Here is a 12,626-nt window from a genome sequence, read left to right as displayed (position 1 = left end):
CTAATTAAACTACGTCAAGGCAGAAAAGGAGTTCAGGGACAGAAATCACCCTGGAACAGGCGCAGCAGGCACTGCGCCCTTTGGAAGAGGCGCAGCAGTTGCTGCGTCTATTCCAAGGGTGAGTTCTGGCTGTGAAGCCGGAACTGCAAACCGTTAATGTTAATTGGTTAATTTATGGATCGATTACGACAATTGACTCGGATGAAAGTAATTTAATGTATTATTTACATATGAAGGTGTCATAAAAACAGTAAAACATGGATGAGACGGATGCTAAAGAATTAATTACGAGATGAAATAACATTAATTAGTAACTACAAACTAAACAAAATTAATTAGACTAAACATGATGAATTGATGACAAATTAATGAATAAATAAATTAGAATGTATCAAAGGATGAATTCCAGAAACTCAATATGATGAAATTGAATCTCTAAAACCCGGATTGAATTTATGACGAAAACCCGCAAATATTGATTATAAGGGATTTAAGCCGGATTTATGATGATTAAACATGTTAAATGATGAATGATTAATTATATACATGTGAAATTAATATGTTATTATGATGAACGAATTAAAGAACAAGAGGAAACAAATGAAACAAACACAAACACGAATTACAGAGGACGGAAGAAGAAGAAAAGAAGCAGGAACTGCGGCAGCCTCACGAAGAGGCGCGGCAGGTGCTGCGCTCCTTCGAAGAGGCGCAGCAGTTGCTGCGTCTTTTCTCGACGTCTGTCTACTGGAAATCAGCAAAAAAAGGTTTTGAAGGCGGTTTTAGAAATCAGTTTTAATGAGGTACTTTCGACATAAACCTTACAATTGTTATACGAAAAAATAAATACAATAAATAAAGAGAGGTTAATACACCCTCAGACTTACATGTTGACGGAACGAGATGAACTAAGAAAATCGATTAGTGATGCTCGACGCGAATGCAAGGAAAGAGTGCCCTCGAAAGAGGAAAACGATTTAACAAATTGATTAATTAGATTGATTGAGTGTAGTGGTCAAATTGGTCGGTCATGCAACGGAGAGGCTGGTACCCGGAAGGATCCGAGCTTACGTGGTCGAAGGTTCAAGCACGTAGGCGCCAATTAGTAAGAACAAAGTCTAGAATGCAAAGGGAGAAGAGAAGGGCGGACACTCGCGTGAGAAATATGAGGAGCGAAAGCTCCTATTTATACTAATCACACGGAGGAATAGGGTTTCGGAGACTCTTTGGAAGTGAATCTCGGAAAGATATGAAAAAGATACGTAAATCATGCAAAGAAGGGCCTGGGAAGAGGCGCAGCAGCCACTGCGTCTCTTGGAAGAGGCGCAGCACCTGCTGCGTCTATTCCCAGGAGGTTTCCTCCTGTTTAAGAAAGATTTCCGTGTTTAAGTTATGGTAGGACGGATTTGATTCGATTATCTTTTGAATATTACGGGATATTATTTGCCAAAAGATAAAATTTGAGAAATATGGAATAGAAATATCCGGAACATTCCAGAACATTCTGACTCGGGATTTAACAGTTATCAGAAAATGGAGACGGTTTTTGACCCGGACTCCGAATGTACTCTAATTACTGCCAAAACGACCGTATCGGTACGTAGATGACAACTAAGAGGTTGACATTAATTTTTGAGCGATCACTTGACGATAATCTTACGAACTGTCACAAATCGTTCCGCGAATCAAACATGCGGCCCAATCATCACCGGGTGGTTTGCGAGGGGTGCAGAAACGAGGTGTCTACAGTGTGCAGACTGGTAATGATATCCTCAGACTATCTGGATTCAAAGAGGGACAATTCCCTTTTAGATATCTAGGTATTTCTATTTCTCACAAAAGAATGGCCATTGGGGACTGTTCTAGGTTAGTTGAAAAGATTGTGATGAGGATCAGGAACTGGGGGGCAAGAAAACTCAGTTATGCTGGCAGGCTGGTACTTGTGCAAGCTATTTTATCCCAACTCCATTCCTTTTGGGCTAGAATTTTTATCATTCCTCTGACTGTTATTGACAGGATTGAGAGAATTTGCAGGAATTATTTATGGAGTGGTGGTGACCAGTTTTCTAAGTCTCCTCCTATGTCTTGGGAGAAAGTCTGTAAAGCTAAAAAGTATGGTGGATTGGGTATCATTGATTGCAGGTTGTGGAATGTAGCTCTTATTGGAAAATATGTGTGGTGGCTAGTGAGCAAGGCTGACCATCTCTGGATTAAGTGGGTTAGTCATGTTTACATAAAAGATCAGGAGTGGCTGGATTACCAACCAACTAATAATTCTAGTTGGACTTGGCGTAAAATTTGCCAGGTGAAGGATCAATTGAAAACTGGATTTGTTAATAGTAGCTGGGATAATCAGGGACAATATTCAGTATCTAATGGGTATGCCTGGCTGCAAGGGGATCAACAGAAGGTTACTTGGAGTCCTCTAGTCTGGAATAGAATGAATGTCCCCAAGCATTCATTTATAGTATGGTTGGCTGTCCAGCGGAGACTAATGACTAAGGACAGGTTGCTCAAATTTGGCATTATAACTGATGCAGTCTGTGATATGTGCTTGGCTCATCAGGAAGATCATCATCATCTTTTATATGGTTGCCTCTTTAGTGCTCAATGTTGGAACCTGTTCAGAGATTGGCTAAATATTAACATGCCTTTGGTGGGAGTGCTGGAATGGGGGCTTCACTGGCGTTGTCGTTCTCTCTTGAAGAAGCAGGTGATTCTGGCTGCCATGGCTGCTCTGGTTTACCATATTTGGACTATACGTAACAAGTGCAGAATGGAACTCCAACTTCCTCGTCCATGTAGGGTACTAGCTGATGTGCAGGCTAATGCTAGACTATATAGAATGATTACTACTTAAGTGTGAGGCCTATTGTTTAGTTGTCTGATGTTGATTTTGTGAGGCACAAATGACATTGTATGGTGACAAACATATGTACTTCCTAATTATTATTAATATAATTTCACAGTTCACCAAAAAAAAAATAGTTTTAACTCTGACTTTCTATAACGTGTCAAATGTGTATGATTAAATTACCAATAATATTCACATAAGATTAAAAAAATGAGCTACCATTTAAAAATATTAAATAAGTCTCATATAGATTTTGTCAAATGAGCCAAAAAATTAAATACAAATGAACTAAGTCAAGAATTTCGATTTTATACGGACTAATAATTCAAGAACCAGCTAACTATGAATAAGTCAGTGTAAATATATATATACAAATTGTGAGAACTATATATAATATACTATTATATCACCGAATTTTTTTCAAACTGGTTTCAAATTTATCTCAAATCCATAATAGACGTTAAAAATGTATTGAACTGCCAAATATACAAAATTATTCGGTTAGATCAATTTTTACTTTTTAAATTCCAATTCTTCTATGTGTTTTTATTCACTTAATTATTTACCGCGGTATGCGAATGATTGGTTATTACTTTGTCATGTACTGATTGTATATTTAAAAGTGCAATAGTTTTTACGGTAGCATTTCAAAGGTGTTTTTTTTTTGGAAAATTTCCATTTTCATCTCTGAGATTTGGGTTAATTCCACTTTAGTGTCATGGGGTTTCCATAATTCCACTTTAGTGTCCTAAGGTTTCGACTACTTCCACTTTGTTAACCTGAGTTTTGAATAAAATTTCGTTTTGGTGGCCTAAAACATTTAATAGTCAACTTTTATCTTAAGTAATTATATTTTCAGTAAAATGAAGTGCAAAATTGGATATTAAACTGAATACAACATAGTAATATTGCAAAAAATGTTTGATTTGTTATGTTCAAAATATTTTTTTAGTACTCCTTCCATTATCTTTTATCTTCTCATTTCAATAAAATTCTCTCACATATATTAGAGAAGTGGCCAAGGAGATAAAAGATGATGGAAGGAGTATAAATTATTAAGAATGTTATGTATATGTCACTTAAGTGGAAAGTAGACCTCAAGGCACCAAAGTGTAATTATGCAAACCTCAGGGCACTAAAGTGAAATTAGGCTAAACTTTAGGGAACCAAAATGGAAATAATCTTTTTTTTTTTTTGTTAATGGTTAACTATGGGGTGGGGTTTAGTTGAATTTAAAGTACTTCTTAGTGTAATAAATTAGGTCAAACTTAAGAGTTTGACCTTAAGATAAAAAACCTATCTGCATATATATTCGTTAAGAAGTAAAACGATTGTACGTATATATTTAGTAATTTGAAGCAATTTTCTTAAAATTGAAACTCTTTCTGAAAATTTGTTCATTTTGTTATTATAAATAAAGAGTAGAATAACAATGTAAGATAATGAAACTTGATTTTGTGAATAGATAACATTTCAAATAAACAAAAAAGAGTTATATTATAACTTTAATAGAATGAATCTAAAACTAATAGACTTTAAGAGTAATATCATAATATCCTACTCCCTCGAATTCACATAAAACCCGTGATTTATTTTTTGGAGTTCAAACTTTGCAAAATTTGACCGTTAATTCACTTAAAAATATATCTCACATCTAAAAAATTAAATTTCATATTATATATTTTACATGAAGTTCATAGGGAATAACCAGTCTTAATGGTTAATAGTCAAAAACATTTTTTTATTGTTTAGAGATCTAACAAAAATCCTCCAAACAGGCTACATATATAATTGAGATACATGTTGTTTTGCGTACCACCATTCAATATTTACACGGTTGTACGCTTACAAAATAGAATATTCGTAAATGTTGTAAGTTAATCTAATTTGTGAATCTTATAAAATCGGCCTCAGTTATCACATGTTCATTTTATGAAATTAAACCACATTTTTGGGAATGACGTTTTAAATTAACTAAAATCGGTGGCACGTACAACAATAAAAATAGGTAATTACATAACATAACTGTGTCTCCGGATGCTATACAACTCATATAATTAATACCAAAAGGAGTAGCTTTTAAGTTAAAGAGACTGATGATCCATCAATAATCAACCCAAAAGTTTTCCGTGTTCCTATTTCAATATAGTTGGACTTTTTCTTTTATCAACTTAATTGACGTCTACTATCAAATCATGACAATGTAAACCAATGTTTGCAATCTGTTCAACAAATTCTTAGAACATTCAACATGCATATTGTTAAAGATGATCCTAATGGGAGCCTCATGCATTCTATGTAACAGAATCACATATATTTTTGTACTGTTGTTTAAAGACTACTAATTTTATTGGAATTTAGAATGAATTTGATTTTACTAGAAGATATATAAAGAGCAAAACACTCTCTTAATTGTAGATAGTCAAGGTAAACTTTTGCTATAGGAGATCTAACATTTCTCTAAACGGACTAAATATAGTTATTTATGATACTTGTTGGTTTACATAACACCATTTAGTTTTACGTAGTTGTTATAGGTTAAAATAATTTGCAAAACTCATAAAGGTTTGTCTCAGTTATTAAGGGCGGTTCATTTAGTGAGCTGCACTATATTTTTGGAGATAATGTTTTGTATTTAATTAAAACCTGTGATTTCTATAACAATAATGGAAAAACTAATTACATCCTCTTATTATGTTACTTGATGTTTTATAACTAAAATGATAACTACTAAATGACAAAACTCCAATGCTAAAAGCACTAATAGTTCATTGATCAACTATACCAACCACGAACTTTTGTTTATAAATGATTTAAATATAATTGAACTTCTTTTATCAACTATAAAATATATTTATAAAGATGACCCTTCTCATTTCCCCTCCCTTTTTCTCTCTCTAACCTCTCCCTCTCATGTTTTCTCTCAACTGTGAAAACATAAATTCATCTTAAAATTCACAAGGAAATTATTTAGGCGGTTGTCGACATCGGAATAGGGGAGTAACCGGCTGCCGGCTTGGTGCGTCATTATTTGTGCGGCCGCGGTAGTGCGTCGAGATAGAGGAGATGCGTTGATGGTGGTGGTGATGATGTGGTGGAGGTGCGTTGGTGATGACGTGGCTGTGGCGATTATGCGACGGTGGTAATGGCGGGTGTGGGCGGTGGTAATGGCGAGTGTATGCGGCAGCGGATGATGTACTACGTTGGTAATGGTGGTTCCTCGGGATAAATGTATGTGTACTACATTGATCTTTTTGCCTTGTGTGCTACATTGTTTCTTTTTTTATTTTTTTTTATTTTTTTAGTTTGTAATTTACTCAACGTAGTAGACGTAGTATGTGCTTGTAATGCGACAGTATTTATCATGAAATTTTACTTATTTACTCAACGTAGTAAACATATTACGTGTTTGTACGTATTATAACTTATTTTTTTCCTCTTGTCATTGTATTAGTACATTTCTTTAGTGTAATTTTATGAAAACAGTATACGCAAAAATTAACATAAGGTAACGTAATGATTAAAAGATGTACTACAAGAGGGGCAAAAAATTACATACTAAAATCTGTCAAGCTAATGTAAATGAAAATAATTAAGAGTATGTTGAAAATTTTAAAGTAATCTGTAAGACTAATATTATTCATCGAAAACAATAAATTTAGTTGTCGGTTTGGGGTCATACTTCCAGCCAAGTAAGCGTGCACTAATTCCTCCCAGCCAATCTGCACATGTTGCATCCCTATATTTCTCCCAACTTGGGTGTACTCTCGGTAAAGGAGAATTACAAGCAAGACGAGCTTGTATGATATAAAATACAATTTTGTTAAACTAGTTTAAATACAATTTAGATATGGAATTAAATATAAAATAGCATAATAACATACCCAGTAAAAATGTTTTGCCACCAAAATAACAGTTATGAATTTTGTCGGATTCTTTGACCAATTCGGAGAGCTTTGGTTTGTTCCAATCAATGGTAAATACGTCACTGACCCGCTCAATGATAAATTGATGAAGACGACATTATAAACGGTGGCTATGACAAATCCCAAATCCATAGAATCCATCCACTTATCGTCAGGTGCTCTACCCTCCCAATGCGAAAGTAAGTACGCAATTGCATGAAAGTGTTCTTCAGATCCAAAAGTATTAGCATACTTATGTGAATTTTTCATTAACTCACCAAGCAATTCACGTCTTACCCGCACCCATTCATTTTCGTCGGAATAAACTTGATGAGCAATCGCTCGAAAGCCGCAATTCCCATCGGGTTGAGGGTCATACCAATCCGTTATAGAATCTATCACATTAAGCACCGTTGAAGGATACGGAAATGGTGGCTTTGATGGAACCTATAAATAGTTTTTATTATATCATATAGATTAAAGGTAAATAAATTAGTTTGAAAATGTTACTAACCTCTGTGGTCGATATGGATATTGTAGGTGAGTTGACCGGCTGTTCTCGTCTAGGTCGTTTATATTTGCTTCTTGTTTCTGAATTTGATTAATCAGGTGTTTCACGACCACGCCCACGACCACGTTCGCTTCTCGTTGGAAATTGTTTGTCAATATGCTCCCAATGGGACAAATCTCTTGCTGTTGAATTTTTTTTGGGGCGTCCACGTGTTTTTTTTACTGTCGGGTCAACTATATTAGACGGATAAATGATATCCTCCCTAGCATCACAACATCTTTGGATCATTTCTGGTACACACTTTAACAATTCATCACTTAATCTACGAAATCTTTCTTGCTCCTGTGACAATGTATCGTCAATGCTATCTTTCTTTTTGAAATCTAGTGTCTTCCAAAATGGATGAATGGAATTCAATTAAATATATTTCCTTGACCATTAACAATTCAATAATATTAAAACAAAACGACGGTAATTATATATGATCGTAGATAGTAAGGTAATTAAAAATTTAACAATCTTAAAACAAACCTTCGTTAATGAGATTAGCAATTTCATGTGAACACGATAGACCATGTGTACTCCTTAAAGCACACCCATTACTGTAATACTACGGTTTTATGAGTCTCTGGGTACTCTATCGAGTAGGCCTTACTCTGTCGAGTAAGGATGAGTTGCAGTTTAAAATAGTTTCTGACCTGTTGGGTACTAAATCGAGTAACGTAGATACTCGATCGAGTAAGGGGGCACTCGATCGAGTACCTTAGATACTCGATCGAGTAGCCGATTTACGGGGTGATGATTTGTCGGGTTTTGTTAATAATGCGATTAAGTATATATTACTTCCGTCACTTTTCTTTAAACACTTTTTAAGACCTAATTACTGTGAAAAGAGAAATCAAACTACGTTCTTCGCTTCAATTGCATTGTTGGCAAATCCCGGAGTTTGGAAAGTCGGATTTCACCTTTCTTTATACCTTTGTGATCCTTGCGTCGAGGGTAAGATCTACGTACCATTTTTCTAGTTTTTCCTTAAAGTTAGTTAAACCCTAATATGGGGATTTGGGGGTTTTGTTGTAGATTATGATTGGTAGTGATTATGTGTTTGTATGATTAGGAGGAGGATTTGTAAAGAAGCATTTTGATATCAGCTGTGAGATCGTCTGCTTGTTGTGCTTTCCAGGTAGAGTTTCCCTGCTCAGTATTAGTCCTATAATGGGTTGATTGATGTGTTGTGATTATTGATTAATATCGTAATTGTATTGTGACGGTTGATTGTGATTGTTTGCCTCTGGTTCTCGAGATGCGTTCTCGGCTGAGTGGAGTCACTTGCGGGAGTGGCTTCACGCCCTAGTTTCGCCCTTCGTGGAACCCGCCACGGAAGGGGATGTGCACATTAATGAACAGGGAAATCGCTCAATATGATGAGCGGGGATTTGGTGGGTTCGGCTGCGGTCTCCCACTGGCAGGGCTGGTCCAGTGGACAGTCGGTGATTGAGATTAATGGGACTGGTGTGATTGTGTGTGTGTGACGGTGTGAGCTGTTTGTTTATCGTATTGTTGATATATATATAAACTGTGAGATTAGTACTGACCCCGGTTGTTGTTTTGTAAAACCTGCGGTGATCCATTCGGGGATGGTGAGCAGTTATTGAGCGTGAGTTTGAGTTGAGTTCTTGGGATACAGGATGTGCCACCGTCGATGATAGAAGTCTTCCGCTGTAGCTTTAGTAGTTTAATAAACATTTCAGTAGCTCAGTAGACAGTTGGTTTTGAGAACATGTATTCGTATTTTGGTATTTGGTTTCAGTTGTAACCTTTCACTAAAGTTATACTATTTAAAGTTGTTTCGTTATTGTCTTATGATTATCATACCTCGGGTAACCGAGATGGTAGTATCCTTATACCTGAGTGGTCCTGGTAAGGCACTTGGAGTATGGGGGTGTTACAAATGGTATCAGAGCGACGATCCTGAAACCTGAAACCAATAAGTCTAATGAACATAGGGAGTAAATTAAAATGAACCCGGGGTAAAGGTTGTAGGAGCTAATGCAATGGCTTGGGAGACGTCCTAAAGTCGCGAACTCGCCCTACAATTTTGAACCGGTCACATGGGGGGTGTAAGTCAAGGTCGTATGTGATGCTTGTTGGCTCGTATGAGAATGTGATGATGTATGTTGTAATTGTTGGATGTTTGGAGTAGAAGGTCGAGTTTGTGAATGAAAGGTTGGTGAAGTATATAGAACTGTTGTTGACTGAAAGCATGTTGCATGATAGTTGGTTTACAATGTTGGTTGGAATTGTTAGAAAAGTGCATGAGAATGATGAGTAATGTGGAGGAAAAAGGGAGTAGTTCATATGTGATATGATTATACATAATTTTGTTTGTGTAATTTTATATAATGATTTTATATACATGCCTACTATTGTTCATATGTACATGTTGTATGAAGAATGTGGTTGAAATGGATGAATTGATTTGAAAAGATGGAGTGGCAATAGCATGAGAATACGAATTTTGTGATTATGAATATGTTTAGGTGACGAAGTGTATTTGTAATATTGTTGTATTAGTAACATGGAAATAGGGTTTGTAATGTATGAGTATGTTTTGTCTTACGAAAGGCTATAGAGTAAAAGCATGTGGGTAGTGCATGATGAATGTTGTTGCTTTGCTTTCGAAAATAGTAATATGTGATTGGGGCTACTGGTTTTATTAGTATTGGGTTGTTTTTTTTTACCTTGTTGTCGTTTAAGTTGTTTTGAAGTAAAATCAAGTAGTTATGTTTTTCGATTTTAGAGAGGTTGTCTTTAAACTGTTGTAACTTGAGATTTATATATGATTTTGATGTGATTCCAATTGGAGGTGATAGCTTGTTCTTTTACGATTCTAACGATAGGTCACACGCCCAAAACGACCAAGAAATGAGTGAGTTATGGTTGTTTTACGAAAACCGGTCAGTGCTGAGAAATACGTAGGTACTCGATCGAGTAGCCTTGGTACTCGATCGAGTAGGGGGGAACTCGATCGAGTACGTCAGTTACTCGATCGAGTGGCCCTGGTAATTTGTTTTACGTGCTTCTGACCTTTACCTACTCGATCGAGTAAGTCACTTACTCGATCGAGTGGTCTGTACTCGATCTAGTGACCCTTGTTTTGGGTCATATGCTTATCTTTTGACATTCGTTGCATATTTTGTTTAATTCAAAGCTGTTATATTACTTCTTTATGCATTGTTTTACGTATGTGTTGGTCCTGAAGCGTAAGTTACCCAATCTTATGATGTAAAGAGTGACGCCTATGATGAGTATGAGTTCGGTGGGGAGGACATGAGTTATATGTGATTGTGACAGGTAGAGGAAAAAGAAAAGGAAGATTGGTAAGGCTTAATTGAGGCATAGAGCATGTTGTGTGAGACGAGATGAGTGACATGATTGTGTGTTGAGTAATAAAAATATAAGTGAATGTGGGCAATAGATGATGTGAGTCTAAGGAACGTGAGAATAAAAAGATTGAAAGTAAGGATGTGGATAGTGGCAGCTTGAGACGCGTAAAGAATTATGGAGGGAGATGGTTAGGAGTCGTGTGGGTTAAGGATATATGTAGTAAAAGTTCGTTTTAAAGAGGTTGAGAAGAGTGGTATATAGTGAACTTTATGGAGACATGTCGCGAGGTAGATTTGTACACAATGAGTGAGTTTGGGAGATTTGGTTTATTAAGAGATGAAATTACTGTGTGATTTCCTTGGGCTATTAACGGTAGGAAATGAATTCTGATTTCTAGAGAGGTACAAAGGAGATGCAATTATTTGAACAGTGAACGTTGATTTTATTAATAGATTAGTGGCAAGTGTGAGTGATAGCATAATAAGAGAAGACCCATGGTAAGAAAGAGTAAGGTGATATCGATATGAAATAGTGAGATGTGAGTTTTGGAGCAATGAAAAGGTAATTGATGAGTCATAATTATATGCATATTTATGCCTTCCCTTAATTGCTTTTGATATGGTTTTTGTGCTAGTTTATATCATTTACATGCCTTTTATGTTAGAATGTCGATACTTCCGCCTTTTGATGTTTAATGCAGGAATGATGCATTTGAGGAGCAAATGAATGAAATGGGCATCGCGGAGTGGGAATGAAGGGATACACGAAGCATGGCACGAGAATCCATAAGAATGAAGGAAGAGAAGTTAAGAAGAAAACACGAAGAAAAGAGCTTCTTATCATTAGTGCCTACTTTGAAGAGCCATATCTCGAATTATACAACAGATTTTCAAGTGATTATAATTGGAGGTGAAAGCTTATCTTCTTAGCTTTCTAACGCCGCAAAAATCGCTTGTTTGTGACAAGTAACGAAGAAATGGCAGCCGTTTGAAGTTCAGTGCGCGAAGCAGGAAATTGGTGCCTCGATCGAGTCAACCTTGGCTCGATCGAGGAACTTCATGCTCGATCGAGTCACCTTCGACTCGATCGAGGAACCAACCTAATCAATAAACCTTGCAATGTCGAAAGTTGGGGTATCTGAGAATTGGTGCCTCGATCGAGTCAACCTTGGCTCGATCGAGGAACTTCATGTTTCCGCAATATTCCGCAAATTTCCTTAAGTCGGTTATGACTACTATAAATACCTAAACTCGTTCTCTAGGTTATTTTTATGCTTTATTTTCAGTAGGTTTAATATAGCTACCTTATAAAACTCTCTCAAATACTTAGCTTAGTTTAATTATTGTTCGGATCTATTGCCTTTAATTACGGTATTGTTCTTAATCTTTCCTTTATTATTAATCATTTATTTCATTGTTTATCTTTTATGCTTGCAATCATGTTTTCCATTACTATTATTGTTATTCTTTCTATTATGCGTAGCTAATTTCCTCATCTAGGATGAAGGGGATCTAGGTTAATTAAAAGGGGAAAATTGATTAATTGCTAGAGAAATCATATAAGTTGTCGTTTGATTATTGTTCTTATTCTAGTTAATTAACTTAGGCCTGAGTTGTTAATTAGTGTAGCGAATTAATCCTTTCACCGACCAGGTTAGAATTAATATAGGCTACGATAATCAAATAGATTGTATCTAATTATAGCGACCGCATGTTAGAATCGATCTAAAGGGCATAATAGAGTCGACCGATCTTATGACCTTAGACAACTTGACAGATCTAGCAATTGATTAATAGACCCCATATAATTGACCTAGTGAACCGGAAATCCTAGACCTTTAATATTATTGTTATTTGCCCTTTAAATTACTTGCAATTAGTTGGTTAGCATACAAACAAAACAAACCCCCACAATTGGTTACTTGAAGACAGATTTAAATATAAACAAACTAGATAATCACCGCCTCCCT

At 35.9% G+C, this 12,626-nt stretch overlaps 1 protein-coding gene across 1 annotated transcript; it reads left to right on the top strand.

The window, feature by feature from the left end:
• The first annotated feature begins 1,843 nt into the window (after positions 1 to 1,843).
• LOC141643100 (uncharacterized) lies at positions 1,844 to 2,860 on the top strand. Its single transcript, XM_074452131.1, has one exon. It carries the CDS (start codon positions 1,844 to 1,846, stop codon positions 2,858 to 2,860), a length of 1,017 nt encoding a protein of 338 aa, XP_074308232.1.
• The last annotated feature ends 9,766 nt before the right edge of the window (positions 2,861 to 12,626 follow it).

The sequence above is a fragment of the Silene latifolia genome, chromosome 1, assembly GCF_048544455.1.
Source record: "Silene latifolia isolate original U9 population chromosome 1, ASM4854445v1, whole genome shotgun sequence".
Taxonomy (NCBI): Eukaryota; Viridiplantae; Streptophyta; class Magnoliopsida; order Caryophyllales; family Caryophyllaceae; genus Silene; species Silene latifolia.
The sequence above is the reverse complement of the archived record's forward strand: the minus strand, read 5'-3'. Positions and strand labels throughout refer to the sequence as shown.